Below are 27,981 nucleotides of genomic sequence, written 5' to 3' on the forward strand. Positions count from 1 at the left end.
GCGATGCAGATCCTGTCTCAAACTGTAAAACCATTATCAGGTGGTGGATCTTTCAATGTCTTTCCCAGGCAGTTCTTCACACTCCGCCTTTGTGAGTCAGATTTTACAAAGCAGGTAGCACTGAAGTTGTCCCCATCCTTGAGCAACAACAGAGGCACAGAGGTATGAGGAGTCTGCACTTGGCTGTGCCCAGCCCAGCTGAAGGGGTAGTAATCAGGGAATTTAAAAAAGGGCAGACATCTAGACTTCCTAGCCTTTCACAACAGAGTCTGCAGTGCTCACCCCCATCATCTACAAGATGACAATGCTTAGAGAGAGGAATCGGTGGCTCGCTTGCTAACCAAAAGGCCTGAATGAATATCTAAAGGGAACCCAGTCTCCGCTCACTTCACTACTGTGTCTAGGTATACTCCCTCCAGCTGCAGGAATGTAAGCAACACACTTCTGTATGGCTGGAAGAAAAGTTATAAATCTCAGTCTTGCACTAGCCCTGGCCAGGGTATCCAATGGCTCCCACCGGCCTCCATAGCCTTGCTTATTCACACACATACTACCCACAGCCATGCTTAACATGCACTCAAAATGTCAGCACAAATGTCTGGGCAAGCACATAGAAGCAGAACTTTACATAAGTAGGGCATTAAGCCTCAACCGGAGTGAACCACATTAAGAGGTCGGGTCACATTTTACATTTCTTTAACCACAGTAAGCTGCCATGACTGTTCCTTGTTCTAAACCTATGACAGGAACAGTAGTCCACTGTCAATAACGAGGGCACGAATTGTGCGCCCCTTAAGGTCACATGACAGGTCCAGAACCTCTAATAGTCAGGGATATACCTAGGCCTCTATGCAAACATACAGATTAATCTGACACCAGGACTTAAATACAATGTTAGGATAACCAGTATACACTCAGTCCGGCATTAAGGGTAGGGGAACATTCCTGCTCCAGCAACTTTTATTTGCAAACATAAAAGATGACCCAATGTCAAGTAAAATAATCTTTTTTTGCTTGCTCTGAAATGGCTGCAGGTGAATCGTGACTTAAGGACTGGTCAAAGGGAAGGTTATCGTGAAGTGCCACTCCCAGTACACGAATCTCTGTCCTAAATGTATGCAGACATTTTCTTTCATCCGGTGTTATGCGAGGTATGAACATTTGCTGATCTTTACCAGGCACAAGGTTTTGTGGCCAAGTTGGATGTGATGTGGGACTGGTCATGGCACATTTTGATGTGCGGCAGATAAAACCCACCTATATGAAACACTGAGATCATAAATATAATGAGAAAACTAGGGTGGGAGAACAAACCACACCCTCACATTAAACGGGCGGAGGAAAAATGGTGAGGGGGTGAACTGACTAGTGCTGAGCAAGTTCGGAGTATCTTATAAACCTCAGATCAAAACTAGCGTAAAAACATCTACACCTCGTAATAAACAGTTTGAGAGAGAACCAAACTTACTAGCATGTTTGTCAGCCAGCATAATAAGCGTGTTGGAAATATCCCGTCTTCTGTAGTAACACACAACTTTAGCTTCCACGTTGCCGTTAGCAGTCTAAGAAATGAATAAAAGTCAAACGTCAGAACAGCAGCATTCACTTTGGCAACTCGATATTATAAATCAAAATATTAATCAAAGGCTGAATTCAAAAGCATGAGATTTCAGAGAAGCTAGAAAAACCTACTGTCAAAATTACAACACTTCTAGATGCATCTGATTTTTTTAAACTACTTTTATTATAGCCTCTTCTAATACGTTTCCAATTTTAAATCTGATTAGCAATGTAACATTTGTTCAGTAAAGCATATTCGTCACCACGAGAATGCAACAGCACTCAATAAGGAAGATCCAAAGTCTAAAACATATTTCCAGCAAAAACAGGGCAGTCGAATCTTAAAAGAAAATGGCAGGTGGGCACTGGCTGGCTACAGGCATTGCAGCCACTACAAGCCTCCGGGATAGTATGTTCGAGGAGTGCGTTTAGTGATCACTAAACACAGATTATCAATTCATGCACACACCTCCAACATACATGAAAAGTGTCAGTTGTAGTGGTCACTGTGGGGACTGGGACAGTGAAAATCATGCCTACGAATACCATCTTGACACATTCACTAATGGAGGCTATTTAGTCTGATTGCATTACAACTACATCCTTCCAGTCCCTCAAAATGTGCTGCCATCACCTACTGAGCCACTCCAGAGGTAGTCAGGATGAGGGCTGCCGTTTCTGTCCAGAATAATTCGGATGTCAAGGGGGAAGTGGGCAGTTTCCAGGCTTTGGTTGTCTCTGAAACTGGACTATGAGGTGTTGAGGAGTTGGTGGCAGTTGAGGTACTGGGTAACGCATTTGTTGAGGTTTTTTTTTAAGACCTTGGCTAGAAATGGTAGCAAGTAAATTGATCGATAGTTGACAAGTGTTGAAGGGTCCCTAGACAGTTACTTTAGCAATGGGAGGACAGAAGCATGTTTCCAAGCTTCTGGGAAGGTCACAGAAGAGGTGAAGGCATGCGGAATGGCTCAAAGCTTGTGCTGATGGGTTGAAGTCCTCTGGAGTAGGCGGCTTGATGATGGTGGCGGTTTCTTCAAGGGTGATGGCAGGTCATGTGGTTAATGTGGTTAGCATTGGTTCTCTGGATAACATTGGGAGGTGTTTAGTGAGGTCTGTTGGATGCGGTTGCAGGTTGAAGTTTCTCTAAATGGTGAAGATTTGAGATAGATTGTTGAAGAGGTCCTATGAGGGAGTGATTGAGTGACAGGCGGCTGCTAGTGAACTGGAATCTTTCACAATGGCAAACATTCTTTACTTCTGTTGGTGCTGGTATTGATGCAGTCTCCCAACATCTATTTTCGTTTTTTCAAAGTTGGGGCCTGCAGTGGTAGCCATAAAACCCGCATTAGGTGGCGGTTTGCTATCCAGCTTTTTTTTGTTTGTTTTTTATAGCAGACAGTGCCCCGGTGCCCACCCGGGGATCCCATATGTAGGGACATGCTGGGCCTGCCAGGGGAGCCCCAAGGCCCCTGCTTTCTTCACAGTAAGAACCCACTGTGGGAGCCAGCACTCTTCTCCTTTGCTCCTGCACAGATTTTCTGCCCAGACGAGTACGGGCAAGGTATCCCAGGCATAAAAGAGCAGTGTCCCAGGTATGGGGTTCCTGGGACATTGCTTAGATCTCACCCCCGTGGATTGGTGTCCCAGGGTTCAATCAACAGGCAGCTTGCCCATCTCCCATTGTTTGAAATAAGTCATCTGGGGACCCAGAACCTCTTGCAGGCTTGGGAAAAGGGGACAAGCCCCTCTTCTTAATTTGAAATACAGCCCCAGGGGATGGGGTCCCCGGCCTCAAGGAGGCTCAGGGGAGGGCGGGGGGGAGGGGGGGAAGGTGAAGAGTACACCCACTACCCTAGGACATAAAAGTTGACAGCCCCCAGGCCCTGTTCAATCCTGGATCCTCTGCTAATTCGCATTAAAGTTAAAACACAAATATATCTTTGTGGCTCCATTGGGGTGAGGGAGGGGGTGTTGCACTAGGACCATCCCACCAGACATAGGGGCTGATATACTTAAGGAAATGTAACTCGTGCTCTCGCCATGTTAAATACTACATCACTCATGACATCTTTTAAGACATCATTGAAAATATGACAATATCACTGCAATACCCGGAATGAAATTATTGATTACAAAACTGTGCATTTATTTATTTAGAGAGTTTTATATAGCGCGAATGTGACCCTTGGGTATCAGAGCGCTTCACAGTTACTTATACATGAGGTAGGTTTGAGATACAACTTGCATAACATTACCATATAGTGAATGAGGTAGGTAAGTATATAGTAAATGTATCACACTGATATGAGGTAGGTTAGGTATACGTCTAAAAGGGATATATCCTAGAATATGTACAATGGTTTGGTAAAATTAGGCTAGTATTAACATCGGGATTACACATTTCTATATAATTTCAGTCTGCGTCTATCTCCCAGGTTATCATATATGTTATTCTACTAGCCTACTATATTGTATGTTGTATTCCTGTACAAATAGTTCCAAATTGTCTTTATCTGTGCAATCTTCCTCCAGATTTTGGGTAGGTATAGCGCCGCTAGGTTGTTCCCCGTTTAACTAGAGACTTTCTCTTTCTTCCATTCGATGTTCCGTTTTGGCACAGACGCGGTGGCGGTGAAGTCCGTTCTTGTCTATGTAAGGAACTTACTCATTAGGAAGACTTTAGCTTCCTTCTTGAATGTTGCAGTGTTTGTAATTTTCCTGATATTCGGAGGGAGTGAGTTCCATATTCTGGGGGCTGCCCCAGAGAAAGCTCTGTCATATGTTTTCTTCTTCCGGAGATGGGTGGCCTCAGCAGCAGCTCCTTGGCACTCCTGGCTGGTCTGCCTCCTCCAGACAGATCAATCTTCTGGGCCAGGTATCTTGGAGTTTTGTAGTGGAGCGCTTTGTGGGTGATGCATGCCATTTTAAATTGTATTCTGGCTTCATATGGTAGCCAGTTTAACGCTTTTAGGTGTGGTGAGATATGGTCGAATTTCCTCGATCCGGTAATGAGCCTTGCTGCTGCATTGAGGCATGCTTTTAGTGGTGCCGTGGAAATTTTTGGTAGACCTGCTAAGGTTGTACATCCGTATTCAATCCTTGTGATAACTAAGGATTGTATTGCCCGTTTGCGATCTGCCGACGAGGTGAATGGTTTCACTTGCCTTATGTAGTTCAAGTGAAAGCGGGCATTTTTTGCCATTGATTTGATGTGGGCTTTCATGTCTAGATTCTTATCCAATGTGATTCCTAATGATTTGGCTGAGTCCACTAGCGTAGGGGTGCAGTTTAGTGCTGTGATCAATTTGGTCCATTCCTTCGCCTCTCTGTGGTTCTGTGGTGGTGAGATTAATAGGAATTCAGTTTTTTGTGCATTTAGCTTCAGGCGATTACTGGTTAACCAGCTTATTGTCTCTTTTAAAGCCTCATTGATTAAATTGATATCCTCCAGAGATGTGACCTTGATGTAAATCTGCGTGTCGCCCGCGTACACGTGATAGGATATGTTTGTGTCTACGAGGATTTCTGTCAGAGGTTCGATGTATAAGTTAAAAAGTGAAGGAGATAGTGTAGATCCTTGAGAGACTCCGATCGAATTTGGACATGATTGGGATAGTGTCTGGTTGACCAAGAATCTTTGTGATCTGTTCTGAAGGAAGGATTCAAACCATTTCAGCACATTTCCCGACATTCCCACCCTGTTGTGTAGTCTGTCTAGTAATTTTTCATGATTTACAGTGTTGAATGCAGATGACAGGTCAAGAAGGACTAGTAGACATGTTCTATTGAGATCTAGGGCCTGTCTTCGACGATATTTAGGATCTCCGTTTCCGTGCTGTGGCCTGTTCTGAATCCCGATTGGCAGTCGTCCAATAGCATGAAATTAGCGATGTGTTGGCTCAGTTGGTTTTGTACACATTTCTCGATTTGTTTGGCCAGTAACGGAATATTGGTAACTGGGCGAAAGTTCTTAGGATCTGCTGGGTCCGCTGTTGGCTTCTTGATGATCGGGACAACTTGGCCTGTTTTTAAGCATTCTGGAAGGATCCCTTGTGATAGCGAGGCATTTATTATTTTTGTCCATATTGGGATGATGATGTGGTTGATATTTTGTAGACATTTGGTGGGGAGTGGATCATTATAGTGGTTATTCTGTTTGATATCCGCTAGTGTTTTGGCGATGGTATTCTGATCATAAAGCTTTGTTTTTTGCTTCCTCGGGGTCGATTGTCAGAGTGGTATTGTTCAGTCTGTGTGGTTGGTTGGGCAGGTTGTCCGCTGCGATCTTGAGCTCTGTTTCCAAAGTGTTGGTGTTGCAAATTCATACTTAGCTTTATATGGCTTCTTGGTTTCTTTAGTCCTTTCTTTGTGTTTCTATCTTCTTACCTAGCTGTGTTCTATCTGGTGTATTTGATTCTAGCCCTGCAGTTGGTCTGGTCAGCTGTGAGGCTTTGTGCTCTGCTGTCTTATCTTATTCTTTGTAACTTAATAAATCCACTTAACTACTGGAAGACGTGTCCTGCTGCCTACCTAATTTATGTACAACAGTTGGCCTTGTCAGTGAAGCATGACAAGGGCGCATGTTTTAGTTACCTTAGGACACGAGTTGCAGTTACTGGAGATCACTACAACTAGTGAATTTCAGTGGTTTAGTACATTTAAACGCCATATTTTAACTGAAGTTTCCACTGAACTAGAACATCACTTTAACCTTTGTTTCAGTGAAATATATTTAGTTCCATAGGAAAAGTGTCTTTTGTTTTGCCTAAGAAAGTTTAACAAAACGTTCCCTTTTTGGTTCAGCTCCTGTGTTAAAAGTTGCATTCTGATCCATCAAGTGGGAGCCAAGAAAAAAAGGGGGGTCCCAAACACGTTTTCCCACTGTTAAGTCTATGGGGATTTTTCATTTTGTGAACACAACTACAGCCGAACTGCTTAACAGCATTTTACCAAATTTGGAAGGAAGCTAGATGTTGGTCCAGAAAGTGTGCTTTTTGTGATATTCTGTAAATCTGTTCAGTAGTTGAGTTATCTATCTAGTGGACTCGCGAAGTGTCAACACTTCAACCAGGCAGTGTTGGCAGTCATGTCGGTACCCGGCTTGAAGCTGAGTTGCAAAACAAATGTTAAAAAGAAAGAAAAGGAGGCAGGGTAGGAAGGAAGGAAGGAACTTGAAGAATTAAATGCGTGTGTGTGAAGTCAGTGCACGTGTAATGTGCTGAATCAATCATGCACCTAGGTTAAATATACACAGCCAGATCGCGGACTCAACTCTGCACATCATTAGGACTATAAATTCGAACTTGTTAAACATCTGTCTGTAGCCTATAAACACTGTCAAATGCACTGAAACGTGTTTGTCGTCATCCCATAGGGCTTGACCAATGTTTAAAATGCACAATGTATCGCTCTGTCTTGTATTGGCTCTAAGGATAGTTCTGCCCCATTCCTTGAAGTGTTAGCCTGCCTCCATTGGCTGGTGTGTGAACCCCAGCCCCCACCCCTGAAGTTCGGATCTAGTTGCGCCCTGAATCCAGGTGCAATGTTTGTGAGCCTGCCCTGGTCATACAAAAGTGATGCATTATTATGCCCCGCCCTAGTCCTACCCCACTGCCTGGTGGCAGATCCTTTATGCAGAGCTGTACCTCACGGGTGACATATGGATATCCTTACTCAATCGTACGGGCGTTCTGCTGCATATTCATGTAAACACTCAGAGCTGGCAGGTAAATTAGCTTATGAAAATTATATTGTTTCGCGAGCAACAGGCATGAAATCTGAGAGTAAATCCCGGTGGCTCTCTTGATGTCTTCCTCTGAATTAATAGGCCTTTGCAGACAGAATTTGCTCATTTGGTAAACCTATTTATGTGCCATATTGAAAGGCACATTCAAAAACAACGCAATGGATATTGACTGATAGGCTGAAAGCCCGAACTGGCTTTTTTATTCCCCAAACAAGACCCCCTTAGAGACTCCCAAATTGCCAGCAATGGGCAAAAAATGCACTTTTCATGTTGCACTTCATTTAGAGGGAAATTAAGAATATTTCTCCTTTTCGCTCACAGAACTCCCCTATAAAAACATGTCTTCGGGTGTGGATTATAGCTGCGGGGTGAGCCTACGCACACAGTTACCTTGTGTCTCCGTGCCAATGCGGTGACAATTAAGCGATGCCATGCTCCGAATCAAAGTAAACAATCAGGAAACGGAGCATGCTGGCAGGGGCAATGCGCGAGCGAGAAGTGGGGGGCGAGAGTCATCGCCAGGCACGTATTCTGCTGTGAAGTCGCTCTGCTATTCTTACCATGGCAAGACATCTTGAGACTTTTCCTTTGCCAGGCAGAAGCTTTCAACGAAATGAGTTACGCAGGCTCTCTGCTGATCTTGGACAGGCGGCTGCAACTGCTGCTGTATGCGCCTAGTAACATAGTGCACACAGCTGGTAAGTCATTAGTAACAGGATACTGGAGGCCTGTAGACCCTGAGGGAATGTACAGCGTTTACCTTGCTGGAATGAGTGCAATAATTGCAAACAGATGGCGCCACTGCTCGCTCCCGCAAGGTAAACGCCATACATGCACAAATACTAATAGGAAACAGTGCAAAACATGCACAAAAGCCCGGAATGATTCTAAGAGGGCCCTCCAACACAGCACTTGCGCGCTGTGTAGGCGAGACCTAAAAAGGAAGATTTGGGCCTGGCATGTACGTTAACTTGGAAAAACCAAAGGTGATGATGGACAGAGCGTTGACAATACAAACACTCACCCCCAGTCAACTGATCTGGGTTTAATCCATCCCCGTTCTTTAGCTCACTCCGCCACCCCAGTCCAGACATGGCCATATGCAAATCAGTCTGACCCTGTGCCTCATGGGAACAGTCCAACCCAAACTGCCAAGCCATGTCTTCCCTGGACCGGAATCAAGCTTCCCAGGACCGGTTTCTGGTATTACAGCCGTCTTCAGCCGGGCTTGCTTGACTCCAGTGGCAAAGTGAGCAAGGGTGACTCACGTCTGAGCATACCCTTGCTCACTTTGCCACTGGATTCACGCAAGCCGGGCTGAAGATGGCTGAAATGCCAGAAACCGGTCCTCGGTAGCTTGTTTCCGGTCCAGGGAAGGCATGGCTTGGCAGTTCGGGCTGGACTGTTCCCATGAGGCACAGGGTCAGACTGATTTGCATATGGCCATGTCTGAACTGGGGTGGCATAGTGAGCTAAAGAACATTGATGGATTAAACCCAGATCAGTTGAGTGGGGGTGAGTGCTTGTATTGTCAACGCTCCGTCCATCATTTCCTTTGGTGTTTCTATGTATGTTAACTTGCCAGGTTGAAACAGCAATTTAAAACTGTGTGCACAGACCTGAGCCATGTTTAAAGGGCTACTGAGTGGATGGCACAATCACTGCTGCAGGCCCATTAGTAGCATTTACTTAACAGGCCCTGGGCACATATAGTGCACTTTACTAGGGACTTAAAAGTAAATTAAATATGCCACTTGTGGATAAGCCAATGTTACCATGTTTAGAGTACAGAGCATACGCACTTTAGCACTGTCAGCAGTGGTAAAGTAATCAGAATCCTAAAGCCAGAAATAATGTAGTCAACAAAACAGGAGGTAAGAAGGCAAACATTCAGGGGAAACCACGCCAAGGTTCCTAGGTCTTACAATATACATTAGTTATAGTTAGGACCAACTTTTCACATTGACCAAGTTGTTTTTTGGCTTGCTAATATCTTTGGCACAGTTTGATGGATTTTCTTGAAATTTGTCAAAAAAGTGGCCTCTTTGTCCAGTTCTGTATAAAATGTTTCAGGGTGATTTGTCAAGCAGGGGCCAAGAATTAGGTGGGGTCCGAAAACTATTTTTCCACATGCAAGGTCTATGGGGATTTTCCAATGTTTAGACTAGGCTATAGAATACAATCAAGAGGGGGAGAGAGAGAGAGAGAGAGAGAGAGAGCAAGTGGATTCAGTCTCCCTTAGCAATATGATTAAACAGAATGGAATCCACTTAGAAGGTGGTGGTGGTCCCTAAAGTGATGGGGAGCACACAGTGTTGTTTAAATGCCTCTCACACACCAACAGGCCCCTTGGTGTCATGCTTCATCATCGGGGCCGTCGCACCCCTCTACGGAATGCGGCGTGCTACGACTAACGACTGCATAGGAGCATTTGGTAGTGAACAATGTGAGGGTGTGTGTTTAGGGAGAGAATGTGAGTTAGTTAGGTGAGGTGAAAAAGTGAGTTTAAAAAATACCTGGCTCTTAGGAAAAAAATATTTATTATGTCCTCGGCTGGTATTATTAAAAAGGTGCAGAGTGGGGTTGATTATATACGTATTAGGGTATATCAACCATTCAGAGTGTCAACATGTTTCAGAGTACAAAGACTCCTTCTTCAGGACAAGGATATGCACGTTATCCTCACCTTACTCACATGTAATGTTAAAGTGTATTCTACAAAAATAAACAAGGTGAAATGTACCTATCAATGTGGTTTATATTAGTAAGCTCAGTAGCGCCCAATTGGCGTTGAAGAGAACTTATAGTTCAAAGTATGATGACCTCATGAGCCTAAGCGTGGTATTGGGGGATTCCTTCCTCACTGCTCAGTAAAGCAACGGTTACTGCATGGTCAAATCGACTGCCTTCCCCTCAACGCTGCTCCGGTTAAACAACCCTGTGTGCTCCCCATCACTTTAGGGACCACCACCACTTTCTAAGTGGATTCCATTCTGTTTAGATTAGGCTATAGGCTGAACCGCTGAAAGAATTTACACCAAATTTGCCATCCAATTCTATATTACTTTAGGTTTTTAAAAAAACAGCATACACATTCAATGAAAAAGGTTACATGGACATTAAAGTTAGGTTCACGTTTTATCAACACAAAACCATAGAAATTCAGCAGTTATACAATTATAGTTATACTTATCTGAAGAAACTATAACATGTGCCATTAAGTAACTTTAAGCCTCGAGTTTACGTTTCTTAATATAATTATAACTATAACTGCAGAATTTCTATTGTTTTGTGTGGGTAAAAAGTGAACCTAACAAGAATGTCCCTGTAACGTTTTTTTAGTTAGTGAATACATATATCCTGGCAGAAGGCAAACAAAATTTAGGAAAAAGAAATCTGCATTGGATTCTGCTCTGTTGTGGCTTGAGAAATCAGTGCAGCAAACGTAGGAGCAATAAATGGATAGACAGACAGACAGACAGACAGACAGATAGACAGATACACACACACACACACACACACACATACATAACCTACTAGCAGCCCGTCTCGACGTTTTCTGGGGCTGAAATAGAATGTGTGCAAAGGGTTGTAATAGTCAAGCAAAATTTATTGTATGATCTCACGGTACATTACATTTTTAGTTTCAGATGAATCCGGACGGGGAATAAAATGGTTTTCGACATCCCTGCTTGAGGGCCGTAGCAATTTGGGCAGTGGTAAATGCGAAGGCTGCCTGTTGTAAATCTGTGTACGCTGAGACTGCAGTGCGTGACCGCGTGCTTGCGAGGCCTGCGCGTGCAATAAGCGAAGCTTGTGCTCCCCTGCTTTTAGTGTGAGTGGCTTGAGCCCCAGTGGGAGCACCGGAGCAGTATGCAAAGCTTTGTGATCCCCGCTGTTAGGCTGAGTGTCTTGAGCCCCCGCGTGCGCACTGTAGCAATGCCGCGGCCCGTGAAGCCTTGCCCATTGGTGTTTGGGCACACCCCACTGACAACGTCCACGAGGCGCGCCCCGTGAATGCGGCGCCCATTCAGGTTTTGCCACGCCCCTATGACAACGGCTAGGCCCACAACGGAGTAATGTGAAGGTTTTTGTTTATAATGCCGTTTTCGCTTTTACCAGTAATGACTGGGAACATCACGCCCCGTGAATGCCGCGCCTATTGGTGTTTGCTGTTTGTCCACGCCCCTCTCACAACGCCCAAGCCCACAAGGGAGTCCTGTGAAGGTTTGTTTGCCGCGCCCACCGCTGACAGCACAACGCCCACGCCCACAAGGGTCTACTTCACCCCTAAGGTTCTTTTACCTTTGTAATATATATGGTGGCCACCTGTATAGCCTATGTCCATCTGCGGCAACTGTCCTTTCCAATGCTGTATTGGGTGTTGTGATTGGTGCTGTACTTCTTGAGCTTACCCACCTCGAAGGTCTGGGCGCTCTTTATAATAGTAAGTATGGGCTGGCAGATGTCAGTAGGTTGTTATTGTTAGAACCATGTTTCCATAGAAAAAGCCTATATCTTAGGCAATTTTCCAAAAAGAGTGTCATATTAAATCTTGTTGTCCATGGAAAGTTTGTGTGATCCACCAAGCAGGGGCCGAGAAAAAAGGGGGGTGGTCCAAAAAGTGTTTATCCAATGCTAATTTCCATAGGGAATATTGAACACAACTACAGCCCGAACTGCTGGACAGAATAACACCAAACCTGGCAGAAAGGTAGCTCTTGGTCCAGAAAGAGTGCTTTTGGTTATATGGTGCACATCCATGTGGTGGTTTAGGAGAAATAAAAAATAAAAAAACGTCTTGGGATTCTACTTCCGCTAAGTCCCCAATTACAATTTTTTTTAAAGTGAAGGTAGCAGGGTAGGAATACCCTGACCCCCTAGGCCTCCTGGGGCAAAAAACATTTTTTCTTTTTAGTTTTCTGTGGTAGTTGAACAGTAACTGATGCTCCTGCCAGAAAAAAGCACTCCTATAATCTTTAGCCCCCAGGTGGGCCTAGTCCTGGGAGCATGTGCAAATATATAAAAGAGGGGGCGCACAGGGCCTCCCTCCTAGGGCTTATGAAAGCCCCCGGGACCACCAACTCCCCGGGGCTCTTTAAAACGGGTATACTTGAAGATAGTTTTCAGTTCCTCCCCATACGAGTAACCAGTTTTCCATGTAGCTCAAAAGCATAAATATTTTTTCCAGATATTTGTCATTTCTTGCACCTCACCTTATCTCTTTTTCTCCACAATCTCAAGAAGAGGTTTTTCTAACTGGAAGCAAAATAACTGCCCATCAATTCCACATTTCGGGTTATTATACGTGCTTATTACTCAGGAAAAAAGTGGTTAATCAAGCAAAAAGAAATTATCTTTAGTAGTAAACGTGACTGTTGTAATTTTTTTACAGCTGTCTTTCCTCCAGATAGTTTTCCACCAGGTACTGGACACCACTCCTGCTATATGACTGGGCATGTCGAAATGGGTTCAGCAAGGACAACCGATAATACATTGTGTAAACTTTTTCAAAAAACTTTATTGCACATAGTTTGTGTTTGCCCAGATCTGCTTGATGCAAATAGGATTCTTTTACAATCCTCTTTTCTTAATATCAAAACCACTTGTCTGGCTCTTATTTTTTGTTTATCTGGTATTTCCATCTCATTATTTTGCTAGTTCATGTTTTTGGGCATTGCAGAAAAAATGCTTGCATTAGCAGTTTAAATACCATAACGTGTATTTCTTTTTTTTTAGTTTTTTTTTTTAAACATAGTTTTTTAAGATTTTGTGCATGTTTCAAACAGCATGTGATTAGATTGTACATTAGAAATTTCTATTGTATAACTTTATATCCTGTCAATGAGCTACCTTGAACAGAAGTTTAATTAAGCATCACAATATTATAACGCCTCACTTGGTGTTCTTGCTGCATACATATATCTCTATTACACTCATATTGCCTCTACATATATATATATGACTCAACAAATTCTTGTATTATAGCATACAATCCTGTCCCTGTCTTAGTCTAATAAACCAAAGTAACATATAATGTAATTCCCCCCCACCTCGGCCTCGCTTATATGCCTCTTAAGAGCAGGTGGCACCATTATATGTCCAGTGCCCTGTGAGGTGCAACCTTAGCATAATACTTGTGTTTCAGTATCAACATCCTTCCGCCCTGACTGCACACACTAATTATATGTTAATTTATAATTAAATATTTGTCCTATGTAAATGCATTAATTTCTGTCGTTTTAAACTCCTCCATTAGTACATTCCATTCAAGTGAAATAGGTTTCTTACGTAATCCCCCACGTACCTCACGTTGTGTATCTATACCTTCAGCTCTACCCATCTAAGCGCTTCGTTATACCAATCTGAAACCGTTGGCGCTTTCCTCGTTTTCCAGCGCATTTTTATTGTTCTTTTAGCATGGAACTTTCAAACAGCACAAACAACATTTAAATATTTAGGAATACATATCTACAGAGAGACGGCAAATATGATAGATGGCAACATAACTAGAGTGATTAATACACTTCGATCACAAATTAGGTTTTGGACATCTTTACCTTTGTCAGAGGCAGGGAGGATAACAATCACCAAAATGGGGATGCTCCCTAGATTACTTTATTATTATACGAACCTGCCTATAATAGTTCCTACACACATATTTAAAACACTTGACACCTTACTGGTGGAATTAATTTGGGGCACCGGAAGGCGCAGGATAGGATTATCCAAGCTACAGTCAGACAATAGAAGCGGAGGGATGGGAGTGCCGGACTTTAAAATATACTGCTACTCCAGCCAGTTACACTGGATGGCCTACTGGCTGGTGGGCCCGAATTTACAAGAACTCGGTATGTCCCAAAGAGAATGAATGGGGGTAAGTTACATACACTTCTTCTGCCAAATGCAAGGGTGCCACCAAACACACCTCCGTTACTAAAAGTGGCTTTGCAATACTGAAGAAAGGCACTGCGTTATACTAAATAACAAATACCGTATGCTCCAAACCTACCACTGATCGGCATACCCTTGCCACTAGAGATAGTGTCTAAACGATGAGTTTCGGTCTTGTCGGAATCAGGGGTGAATACAGTAGGAATGCTGTTTGTAGACGGTACGCTGTCAGACGGCGCTACCTTTGTAAGAGAACAGGGAGTGCCAAGCGTACTTTTCCTGATGCATGTACATGTACTGAGATTTATTCGTATTACCTGCGCGCCGGATGGCCAAGCACCTACGACACACGAGCTGGAGCACATGCTATACTTGGAGAATGGGAGTCATTTAACAAAATGTTTAGCTCATGGGATTAAATCGCACACAGCAATATCACTACAGACTCTTAGGGAAAGGTGGAATGCGGATGTAGGCAGGGTATTTACAGACAAGGAATGGTCAACCATTACGGAATATCCTAGAAAAGTGTCGCGTAACCCGAAGTTTAAATGTATTCAAATAATGATACTACACAGCGCATATTTATCCCCCCATAGATTGAGCGTGATGTTTGCGGATGTGGATGATCTATGCCCTCGCGGTCAGGAACCAAATGCTGATATGGTCCACATGATATGGCATTGCCCCAAAATATCGCATTACTGGTCTACAATACATACCATAGTCGCTACGTTAGCACCGGGGAAACAAATAAATACACTAGACTCCATAACGTGTATTTCTAAGGCACACGTTCATGCAGAAGGATATCTTGCCACTGAATAACAGATGTTTATTCTTACACAACTCAGAAGGATGAAAGGCTGAGTGGACCTGCCGGGATTTGAACCTGTGACCATGAGGTCAAACACAAGGCCCTACAGTGGCTGTATTAATCCACTAAGCCACCAGACATGGCTGTTATTTCGCTTGCTTTTTCTTTATTCTTTATAACATTGACTGATTATCTTACTATGTGAAGTAAATGTATTTTCCACAAACAGGTTTATGCACTTGGCACTTTCTTGGCTGCAGACCGAACAAATTATTGGATCGTATAATTATAGTTTGATATTGTACCGAGGCATACGGCGCTTTTTCATTATGACAAATGTATTCGTATGTACAAAAGTTGCACTTTTAAGTTGATCTCATATACCCCTTTGACAGGCACTGTAAATGCCAATTTGTGGTGTTGTCAACACAAGATTAAGCAGACCCTCACCCCTTTTAATCAGGGAATCAGCCACGTCAATAAAAGTCATTGTGGACTGATTACCCTTTTTAACATTCACTCACTTTTGCACCGACTACACTTTCCTCCATCCTCACTCACACCCACCATCGGCAAGGAACAAAAGAACCCTGCCAAAAGAGTGCCCTTTGGGACTCCGTCAGACATTGCAGTGCCGGTCTGACGAGGGGCAGTGAGTCGATGATGATACTGGACACCCTTCAGTCAGGGTGTGTTTCACACCTAATGCTCTGGGTGTGTGAGGCTCTCTAAGTTCCGATAAGGGAACCCTTCTGGTCCCTTGACGTGTGACATCAACTTTCTTCTCCACTCTGTAGCACTCTCCCCGGGGAACTTTGTACTCTGATGCAAGCTCTAGTTTAGGACATGTACACTGGACCCCATTAAATATCGTCCTTCCTCTGTTCCCCTCGTAAAAAAAAAAAAATCACTAATGGTGACATAAATAAATCTACAAATTTCGCAGTTTTTTTTTGTTGTTTTTTTAACAGTGATCCTATTTGTTATACCTGGAGGATTTGTTGAATGCCAATGAATCTGAGGTAGAAAATATAGGGAAGGATTCAAAAAAGGCATTTATGAGTACGGGAAGTAGTGCACCCTAGGGATGCCATAACCAACAGGGAAAGGTTTCCGGGTTACCCTACTCACTTTGATCATTTTTAAGATGGGCGAAGTCTTCAGCCACACTAAACCTGGGCTCCGAGTGTTGGAGATGCGTATGGGGAGTGTCCTCCCACATCTAACACTAACATCCAGTTTTAGGCAGTCCATGTACCCCTAAAAACTCAGAGATAGAGGTTTGGTACGAATAAGAAAAGTGGAGTTCAGACAACAGACGGCAGATACATACAAACTGTTTTGGCATCTTGTTTTCTTCCTTTGACGTGCACCCTAAATGGACCGGTCAAGCAGGTCTTCACACTCCAGTAGGACTTGAAGCTCTGATGTCAACAAGAGGCCCACTGTGAAGGGCGGTTGGTCTGACCAGGGGGCACATACAAAAGGACAATGCAGGCCTGGGTGTTAGCTACATTTGCTTGTGAAACGGTAGGCCTCTTTGAATGAAATCAAGTCCTTGAACTCAGCCCACAGGCCATCATGTCAAGGGCACAGCTGGGACCCCACCCTCCTAAAGCTTTTTGCCTTGTCAAGGGAGCAAATTCACACCTACTGAAATGCTAATCATTGTTGGCAGAGGTGAAAGTATACAATGCAGATTCACTTTCCAGGGACTTCAGGCAGGGCAAAGGTATCTTTTTAAAAGTCATCTTACCAAAATATTTATCACAAATCAGGCTTCACTTTTGAAATTGTTCTTGTAATACACATTTAAATATTTCAAAGAGGGCAAACATTGAATGTGTAGCTGTTCCATAGACAGAGAGAACATTTATTAAATGAAATATTGTATCCCAATGTTTGCCTGGTACATATAAACTACCTTTATATAATGGCACACATTAGATTGGTTCGGCTTAACATTATTACCGCATTGAGGGTTTTCTGGTACCCAGGTTATACTGTGCTGACATTTATAGATGTACTAACAGTAGTTGTCACATTATACATGCCAGTGTGTCAGTAAACTAACAATAATACCTCGAAGAAAAAAACCTGAGTGTAATTTGTTTGGAAGACTATGTACCCAGTAGAGGTTTCTACTGTCACACTACCATAGCTTCCGAATTCCACCTTCAAATGTAGTTTCAGTCCCTCTTATTCCATTCTAAGGTCCCTCTGCAGTAAACTGTGTCCCATCACTGGTAATCCCACAGCCTTGCTCTACTGTAGCTATCCCTTCTTTAACCCCTTCCATGCTCATGACAAGCTCAACTCGTCATGGGTTTTACCTGCCCTGTGCTTATGACGAGTTGACCTTGTCATGAATAAAAAGATTCATAAAATGTCAGCACCCAGCGGGAAAAACCCCTAGCAGCCAAGGTGTTAACAGGGGGCATCTGTTTTGGCTTCTAACATTTCCAGGTAGGAGTACCACTCAGCTTAGCATGTACTCCTGCCCCCCAACCCCCGCTTTGAGGGCCTAAAAGTAGATCAGTCTTGATTTGGGTACATTTCCGATTATCTTTCACCCATTCTTCGCGCACTGTTGCTATTACATCTTTCGATGACATTGCAATACGCCGTTTGACGAGCACCAGGTCTATAAATCGGGGCACATGTCTGTTTTTTAATTGTACCTTAGGTCTCCGCATACTTCTCAGTATATCCCTTGGCACATGTTGGCCAGCAAGCTTAGATATACACTTGAATATTGTCTCCCAGTAGCACACTATGACGTGCAATGCCATACCATGTGTGGGAAGACAGCGGACTCCTCCCCATATCTGGGGCATGCGGGTGGGACCTTTGGGTACATCTGGCTTATCCTAAGTAAGTGTGGTATAGGTAGTTAAACTATACATAACGCAGTATGTCATTACTTGAAATCCCCTAGACAACCACTAAGCATTTCTCCCACTGTTACCCTGTTAGTTCTGCTAGTGCCATCCGTTCCCACCACTCTTTTGGTACCCTGCCTGTCGTTCTGCAGAAGGGCTGAATATAAGGCTGTGACTGCATGCCGAGCAAGACCATAGGTCAATAACCCCTGGAGAGGCCTTAAGGTTACTGGTTCCATGTCACCCACCCCCCACAATTCACGAACTCGGCTGCACACTGCGTGTGGTGTGTAGGAGAAAGGTGCCAGGCCCCAATGCACATACCTCCCGCAGGCTGTGGAATGGCTGGAGTGTCCCTTACAAAAATAAAATGCCCCAAACTCAGATATCCGTCTCCATCAAGGGGAGTGTGTTATGTAGGTCTACTAATGATGCTCTTTCTAGCATGGACCAGAGAGGTAATTCCAGTGCATATGCTGGTTTGCTGTTGATGACCTTCATGTACCTCTTCCAGCACCAATGGCTGTCCGACACAGGTTGGTGGTGGTCCGTTTCTCATTCACTCCGCAGAGGCCCAACAACAGAGGTAATCCATTAAGGTGATCCTGCACAGCCTGATTCTCCATATCAGCTGATAACAACCATCGCATGGGCCATGGCAGCTGGACAGCAGTATAATACAGCTCTCTGGAGCTGCAAGACCCCTTCACCCAGGGGGAGGTAGAGATTGGCCATTCACACCGTGTGTCTCCCTGCAGCTCATATTACTTCTGACAGCAATGATCACAAATCTGTGAAGGGATGCCTCAATATTATAGTAATACAACAACCTAGGGAGTATCAATAGTTTATATATAGCTATACCTCCGATAGTAGATAGCGGAATGCATTCCAAAAAGAGAGGGAGTTACGAATCTGGGAGATAGCCTTGCCAATGCTACCATCGATCAGGTCTTTTTCTGTGTGTTAAATGTACACTCCAAGGTATTTAAATGTATCGGTCTCCACATTTAACGTCAAGTCTTAGCGAGGCAAATGCCTCTCAATGTCCCTAGCAGTCAATGGGAATATTCAAGATTGGTCCCAATTTGTTGTTAACCAGAAGATCTTACTATAATACTCAAATATTGCCATTAATGGAGCGAGGTTGCTTTCACCGAGTACCTTCTTGCGTAAATATATCAGGGCATGATCTGCATATAGCGACACAATATGCCATTCACCCCTCACATCTGGATCCGCCAGTTAATTTCTCACGCAGTCAAGGTGTATTACAGGGGTTCTAGGGCTTCATTTCAGAAGTGAAAGTGAACATCCTTCCCTAGTACTCCAGCAAATATGAATGGGAGAGCATACCAGCCCCCTGTACAAATCCTTGCCTCCAAATCTCTGTATATAACTCACCCACCTGATGAATCCAGTCCCCATGCCTAACCAGTGGAGAACTCCCTGCAGATAAGGCCAACTTAATCTACTGGAAGACTCTTCGATGCCCAATGAGGCCCACGCAGTGATTGGCATGCTGGCATTTAGCCCATCTACGACCACGAATATTCGCTCAAGTTTAAAGCCAGGGAAGAAGCCAATTTGTTCACTGTGTATCAATGTCTGGAGTAGGGGTTGTTACGGTTTTCCAACACTTTCTGTAGAATTTTGTAATTTAGGTTTAATAGCGATATCGGTCTGTAGGAGACCACTGACATGGGATCTCTACCTTATTTTGTTAATAGCACAATTAAAGCATTTTGCATGGACCTGGGAAAATAACCAGCTGCCTTTGCCAATTCGCACATCTTAAATAGACGTGTTGCTTATCTTGACCCAAATGTAGCATAAAATTCTAGTGGGAAGCCATCTGAGCACGGTGTCGACCCCCTGTCCATTTGGGCTCCCACAACACCATTTATGACAATTGGACCGCATAGGTCCTTTGAGTCACATTAATGAGAGGAAAAGGAATTGCATCTACATATTGCCCTGACCGGCCGATCTGTTACCATGGGTGTAGAGTATGGCATCGTAGTATCGGAATACTTCAATAATGTCAGATTATACATTGACCAACAGTCAGTCATTGGCAAGGATTGAGGCGATTGAGATTCTAAGGCTGTAAGATTTTAGAAGCCGAATGCACCCCACCTTGTCGCCCTCTCGGTGCTGTGAGCCTTACTCTCCCAAGCTTTGAGGTGCTCGAGACAGTGCCATATAGTCTAATGTTTTGCTCAGGTCATGGAAATAGCTTGTCAGGCTAGTTCGATGTCAACCACCTTGTGTTCTAGCCCATCCATTCAGTTCTCAAGCATGTGGAGTTCTCTGAGAAGGGTACATTTCAGTCTGAAGTATTTTAATACATAGTCCCCTCAAGAGCATCTTAAATGCACCTCATTTTATCAGTCTGTCGGACGCCGTCCCTTCAATTTTCATAAAATGATGTTCTATGTGTTCCCTAATCTCCACTGCGGTCAGGGAACATAGGAAATAGTGTTAAGAACTTTTCACTGTAAGGACATGTGTCACACTAAGGACCTGATTCGGATGCGGTTTGGAAAGCTTTCCGACCGAATGGATTTGGGAATGGTTTCCGGCCGAATCGGATACAGAGTCCAACCGACGAGTACGATGCATCTGGATGCTTTCAGATACGCTTTGGTTGGACTCCCATTGACTTTAATGAGAGCCTTTGTTCTGACCGAATGCATAGGATCCCATTGAAGTAAGGGCTTACTGGGGAAAATAGGGCACGCTGTGGCAGGCACCCCCTGGTGCCTGCCACACTGTGCATGGCTGGTAAGGGGGACCCATGGGTACTCTCATGGGCCCGATTGGGAATGCTCCGGGTGCAGGGGGGCCCACTACGGGCCCCCAAAGTCTGATTCCGAACGCTGATTCGAGTCGGCAGCATAATTCAGAAAGGGTGTCCAAATCCAGCATTGTACTCGTTCGTTCAGAAACCCAGACCGCAGAGACGTACAATACAGCTCCGTACAGCTCAGTCATTTCAAATACTATTGGGTTTGGATTGGGAAATTCTTAACGCCCAACTCGCATCGTACTTGGTCGGCCGGAAACCTTTCTGAGTTGGTCGGAAAGACATGATCCCGATCCAATTTGGACAGAGCAAATGCTGTTAGGAGGCCTTCCTGACCGCATCAGAATCAGGCCCTAAAGGTTTACATGCTCTACATTAAAATAGCATGCACCCTGCCTTGTTTGCAAAGGGAAACTTTGGGGGGGGGGGGGGGGCGTATAAATAAGTAATAGAAAGGTTTAAGCTTATCAGAAGGTGTAATTTTGACAGACTGAATTTGCAGTTAAAACCTGATGAACTGGGCTACTGTTAATAGCCCAGCAGTTCAGTTTACATTGTCACTGTAGAGAACTGCACAAGATGCTGCTGTCCATTTCTAGCAATTAACTTACAGGTCCTGGCTACCTCTTGGTACCATATACTAGGGACTTTAGGAAAGTTAAGCATGCCTATCAGGGGTATGCAAATTTCATGATGTTTTATGGGGTACCACAGAACTTTTCCTCTAGTTAGCAGGCAGGGGTAAGTGCACAAAGTACTGTGGCCTACAGAAACAGTCAAAGCAAAAACTTGGGAAATTATCACTCAAGAGATGGCAATTTCCAACGTAATTTATTTAATTCCATGTATAAGCAAAGGGGTTGTTAATAATAGACAGAAAAGGCTGTATTGAAATTTTATCATGTAAAGTGCCTTTAGATTTTCACTATGACACTTTTTTTCTTTTGAATAGTTTGATGTGTTGATGTAAAGCCAAATTATCAGTAAAAACCCTTCCTAGAAAAGTGCATTATTTCACTCACGCCAGAGGTGTTTGATATTAAAATTACTGTAAGGAATTTCCTGATTGTGTCAAAAATAGAAGTGAGGTCTGTTAGAAATGGGGGTCTCTAGTTGGCAATGGTTTGCACCTTGTCCAAGAAGGACCCTTCCTTATAGTCAGGATAAGGGAGTTACACTCCTAAAATAACCCCTGCTCGCCCCCTTGGTAGCTTGGTACGAGCAGTCAGGCTTATCTACGAGGCAGTGTCTAAAGCATTTGCACATAACCAACAGTAATACAGTGTAAGCACTACAAAAGGACAACACCAGTTTAAAAAAATATCCAATATTTTTATATACTTAAGACAACAAAACAATACAAATCCACAATACAGTATTTAGAAATCTTCAGTTTTCAAAATATCCTTCAAATAAAGTTCCTTGAAATCAATAGCTCTATCGGGACCATCATGGTGTTGTGAACAAACAAATCCAAACAGTTATGGCTGACTGTGGCGTCGGAGGCCAGCTACAGTGTCGGGAAGACCCGCAAAACAGTACCTTTAGAAATGCAGGGTGTCGGCGACCTCTCGTTGAGTTTCTGAAAGCATGGCGTCTGTTCCAGAGGTCGGTGCAGGAGTCACCGGGGCATTGAAGTCGAACGAGTTGCAGATCGAACTCCTCGCAGTTGAAGTCCGTGAAAACAAGTATGCGTTGTGGTGGTGCACTCTGGAGTGTCTGCAGGACACGGAGTCGGCGTCGTAGATGGCGTCAGGTTGCTTTTTCTTCTGTTGCAGCAAAAACACACAGTCCCCAGTGCTGAGGGCAGAAGACCGTGAAGTCTTTGCTGTTCCTGAGACTTCTTGAACAGGGGCAAGCTCTACCTCAAGCCCTTGGAGATACTCAAAGCAAGAAGTTGCAGAAAGTTCAGTCCTGTCCAGTATTTTCACTGCCAAAGACAGAAGCAGCCACTGCAGGCCAACACAGCAAAACACTCAGCAAAGTGGTAGTTCCTCCTTACAGTTTCTCCAGCTCTTCTTCTTGGCAGTCTTCTTGGTCCAAAAGTGTTCTAAAGTTCAGGGGTTTGGGTCCTACTTTTTATAGCTCAAAATCCTTGATCCTCTCAGGCAGAGTGTCTATGCCCAGCCAGAACGAGTTCTGCCCGCTCTGGTGTGGCTTCCAGGCAAGAGGTGGGGACGGCATTGTCAGAGGCAGACCAGGCCCATTAAGGTGAAAGGAAATCTTCGCCCCTACTCTAAATGCAGCCCGTGCCTATTAAGCCCTGTTCTGACCCACCTAGACTATCTGGAGCCACTGCTACTCCCCAGCCCCGTTTATCCAAACCAAGACGGTCAATCCACAACCCTAGCAGAGGCCTACTGGATGGCTGAGCAAGAAAATACTTACTTTCTAAAAGTGATATTTTCAAACGCAGAAGGTAAAAATCACCTTCACTAAAAGATACCAGTCAGTCAGTCAGTCAAGTCATACTTTATTCGATTAATTAAAATCATAAAAGCAAATCCATCACTTTTTAAAATTACAATATAAAAAGACAATTCATGTGTTAAAAGCAATTTAAAAAACAATTCATGTGTTAAAAGCAATTTAAAAACAATTCATTGTCATATTTGTACATAAAATAGAGATAAAACAATTACCCATATAAGTGACTTACATTAAAAAAAATCACACCTCAGAGACATTTAGCAGCAGTTTTTTCATCTTTGTACGCATAGCAGCGAGACCAAGAAGCTTGTGACCCCAAAGATTACCCTGGTATTACTCAACAGTTGTAAGTAGAGGAGTGCAGGCCGGACTTGTGTGAAGCCCGCTTCTCTCAGGATGGGAACTAAGAACTGTTTTCTACTATCCTCAAAATGGCCACAAAACATGATAAAATGCATTAGTGACTGTTCCGAAAAGTAATCACAACTGCAGGGGATGGTCGGGTCTGATTTTCCCCATACAGGATAGTGCCCCAAGGAGTACTGAATGATGTTAAATCTGATGGCGATGGAATGGTCTGGTAACAATTTTCAGGTAGGGTTCTATTGAGGGGGTAGTCAGAAGCATGTAGTTGGCTCTTACACCCGGTTTTAGAACCTCCACTGCCTCCCGTTCCTGCTCAGCTAGACCCAGAAAGTTATCCTTAATCCATTTTACAAATCGCCCTTCTGTAACAAGTTGGGGGAAAAATATTAGTCAGGCCTGCCCAGGTATCTTTGATATATGATAACCACGGAATTTGGTTTACTTTATCTAGTGCCATACAGTCTTTGAGAATAGTGTGGTTCAAAGTAATTTCAGTGTTGAGCCAGGTTTTGACCCAGCAGATCAGGGGCGCCAGTTATAGCTGGTCAGTAATGTATCCAAGGCCCAGCTCAGAATGCACTGAAAGTACTGGGGTCGATTGGGGGACCGCTAGCAGGGATCTGAGGAATTTGTTCTCGACTATCTGAAGTTTACCTTGAGGTAAGAATACCCACAGGGTAGTGCCGTACATTGCTAGTGAGAGGCATTTAGACTTGTATACTGTCAGCATAGCCTCTATAGGGCGCAAACCCAAGCGTTTTGCAAAGCTCAATAGTGCTGAGGTTGATCTAGTGACAGCAATGCTTTTCGCATTTAATTGTGGACTCCATGTCCCCCTTTCGTCGAAAATGACACCCAAGTAAGTAAAGACCGGGACCCTGGATACCCCTTCCCCATTGCAGGAAAAAAAAAATTATTTTGGCAGCTTTTGGCAGTTTCTCTGCCACCATCACATGCGATTTTTTATTGTTTACCTGTAGGTCTAGGAAAAGCATAAATTTCCCAAAAGCGTCTAGGAGTCTCTGCAGCCCTACCCCTGTGCGGGCCAATAGCACCGCGTCGTCCGCGTAAAGGAGTACTGGTACTGCAGAGTCCCCTACACGTGGGATATCTGGTGTAGTCCCCTCCAGAGATTTATGAAGTGAATTTATATATAAGGTGAATAGGAGGGGCGCCAAGATGCAGCCCTGCCTAACACCTCGTTTAGATCTGAAAAACCTAGTACTTCCACCCTCCTTGTTTGTTCTGATAAAGGCTAGTAGGTCCTGATGCAAAACCGCAAAATAATTCACCAAGGAGGGGTCTATCCGTATATTAGACAGATGGCCCACAGCTTTGCATCGTTGACCTGATCGAAGGCCGATGACAGGTCCAAAAAGGCCATATATAGTAGGCCCTCCTTGGCCTGGGTATATTTTCTGATCATCATATGGAGATTAAGGCGTTGATCTAAAGTCCCTCTATTCGCCCTAAACCCGTATTGAAGTTCTGAGAGGACCCCCCCTCTCCTTCAGATGTTCCCCTAGTCTCTGCAAAATGACTCTGCCCAAGATCTTAACGGCGGAGTCAATCAGCAAGATCGGCCAGTAGCAGGCGGGGTCACTTCTCGAACCTTTTTTAAATACGGGAATTATTGTAGAGGTAGACCATGACAAAGGAAACCCAGATGTAGCTGTAGAATTAAAAACATTTGTAAGAATTTTTGACCAGAAGTCTAAAGGAGTCCTATATAGATCTGCAGGTACACCATCTGGGCCTAGTGCCTTATTTTTCGTCATCTCCTCTATGGCCCTAAGAATTTCTGCCTCGTTGAATACCAAAGGGGGAGCTGAATGCATATGTACAGGACCCATCTCTGATGTGTTCTCCTCCTCACTGTAGTAAATATTACTAAAATGGGCGACCCATTTCTCGTCAGGGATCACACAATCCGTGACCGAGTTGTCTGTACCTGAGAAATTGGGATGGTTGATCACTGCGCAAAATTTTGAGCTGTCTCTAAGAACATCTGTTGTCATGAGATTTTCCCAGTCCTCACTTTTAATGGACTTTTTACGGTTAGCCATGGCAAGTTTATAATTTTTCCTTAGTAAAGCCACGAGCTCCCGGTTTCTGGGTATTTGTTTTAGTGCATACATTAGTTCTTTGTGGGCTTTTAAACAGATCTCATCAAACCACCTTGGTTGATTTGCACCTTCCCACTTCTTGTTGCATTTCAGATCATGGCTAACTTGTGTGCAGATCTTGACAAAGGAATCTATAATCTCTTTGCCGTCCGCCATGCTATCTAAACAGACCACCATGTCCACTTGTACCTTAATCGCAAGATCCTGCATGAAAGAACCTGGGACCACCTTGGCCCATTTTAGTCTCCTACCCTGATCTTTGGGAATACGCTCATCAGTGCAGCCTACCAATCGCTCCTTCGGTCTGACTGTTTCCCCCCCAAGAGTGAGAGACAATACCAGGGGATTATGGTCGCTAAATGCGGAGGCTACGACTTCATAGGAGGAAACCACATTGACTATACCGGCTGAAACAAAAATAAAATCAATCACTGTGTCAGCCTCTCTACCTGTGAATGTCGGGGCCCTATCCTCCCCCCAGGCCCCATCTAACTCAAACAAATTCATGTTAGCAAGTAGGTCTTCCAACACTTAATCGTGTTCAAAGTGAGTGGAAATAGAGCCAGGGGGACCGGTTTGGTGTGTAGCAAAACAATTCCATCCACATGGGTGTATATTGAAATCTCCCATTAAAATAACTTCGAATAATGCTTTATGTGTAGACTTGTATTTATCCAAGAAGGATACCAAGGAGCTTAGATGTAAGTTCTGCGTGTCCTTCTCAGGGGCATTGTAAAAATTCACTATTAAAATTGTTAAGTACTTGGGACGAACCCACTCTATACACAAAATGTTAGCTGAGGTTGTCTCCAGCTTTCTGAAGGATCCGGTCAGATTGAGTGAAATAAGTATATACAAGCCTCCTTTAGGTCTCCCTCCGAGGCCAGGAATCGCCTTTACAGAATGGCTACAATACCCATCTAGAAAATAATCATCGCTTGTGTCCCAAGTCTCCTGGAGGGCAAGAATATCGTGTTGTGACACAAAATGTAACCATCTGTCATCTACGGCTTTCTTTCTCAACCCCGCCATGTTCCAGCTAACTATTTTGTGGGTGTGACGGCATATAGCCTGCCTATTCTGCTCAGCGTCAGCCATATGAGTAGGTGATGGTCAGTCATTAATATCCAGACTGGAAAGAGGAGAGAACCTGTTAGTTAAGGTGAGTCCTGAGTGGTATCCTAGGCTATGTTGTCCTACAGCGCTCTGGGAGGCTGTGGCCAATTCACTTGCCCTCATGAAAGCCTGGTATGTTTGAAATTAGTTTTGCTTTAGGTCATAAGCTTTCACAGGGCGATGTTGGGACAGCGGTGCTTTCAATAAGCCCGATTTGGGCTGTAGGTGGGAGGGTGGCGGGTAAAAATAGCCCAGAGGAAGTGGTCTAATGGCGCGACCATCAAGCTCGGAGCCATCCCACAAAAGAGTATCAGCAATATTTGGCCTTTTGAAGATAACGACTACACAATCTCCTGAAATACATTTCTTTTTCTTTCCCACCCACTCAACCCTTCTGGCCGTGATGATATTAGAAGCAACATCAACACTCCCACTACTAAACTGTAAACACCACCTTCTTGTCCTATTCAGAAGGTCGCCCTCAGTTTCCACGGCACCATTTGTTAGACATGGGACCCCCGTTAGTACTACCACTAGGGGTGCAGCTTGTGGGGGAAGGTTTAGTATAGGTAGATTTGAGGTACAGGGCCCTCTAGTAGAGTGCTCCTGGCCCGAGGACTTTACTAGCCTTTCCTCAGGACATTTGGCCTGCTGTTCCCCCCCCCAAGTTCATCGCTACCTTTTTCCCTTGGGATGTAAGTCTCACATCCTGGGTCTGCGAGATATCACTCTGGAGAGAATCTATGACTACCTCCTGACTGCTCGTCAGGTTTTGACTCTCGTGTTGGACCCTGTTATAATTGCAGACACTATGATTTACCCTGAGTTCCCTCAAGAAATTGTCAATATTTTCGCATTTCTTTATAATACTTGCAACACAGGTATTCAAGGAGTCCACTATGTCCTTAGCAATGTTCACAAGTACAGGCTCCAAACGGGATTCGATTAGGCCTTCCATTAAGACCATCAGGTTATCAGGGAAACTAAGGGTAGCTGTTGAGTCCACTCTCCCTGTGGACTGCTTAGGCGTTTTTTTCCCATTTTTACATCTGCTTTTCGTGTTAACAGGATCACACACACCTCCGGTTACCCCGTGCTGCCTCTTTGTGGGGTATCTAGAGGAACCTGCTCAGTAGGGAGAGCCTGCGGGGGGTTCACTACTACAATGTCTGGTTCAAGTGGTATGGAGGAAGCAGAATGCTGTAACAATGCAACTTCAGAGTCAACTAGTGTAT

General features: G+C 44.1%; 1 protein-coding gene across 2 annotated transcripts in view; it reads right to left on the bottom strand.

The window, feature by feature from the left end:
• Positions 1-27,981, bottom strand: part of LOC147709244 (metastasis-associated protein MTA3-like) — a 790,513-nt gene that overhangs the window by 642,599 nt on the left and 119,933 nt on the right. For both annotated transcript variants that reach the window (XM_086927807.1, XM_086927806.1), the window contains exon 3: positions 1,469-1,562. In XM_086927807.1, the coding sequence (XP_086783933.1) occupies positions 1,469-1,562 (94 nt within the window). The remainder of the gene's footprint in view (positions 1-1,468; positions 1,563-27,981) is intronic.

Source organism: Lissotriton vulgaris, chromosome 6 (assembly GCF_964263255.1).
Source record: "Lissotriton vulgaris chromosome 6, aLisVul1.2, whole genome shotgun sequence".
Classification (NCBI taxonomy): Eukaryota; Metazoa; Chordata; class Amphibia; order Caudata; family Salamandridae; genus Lissotriton; species Lissotriton vulgaris.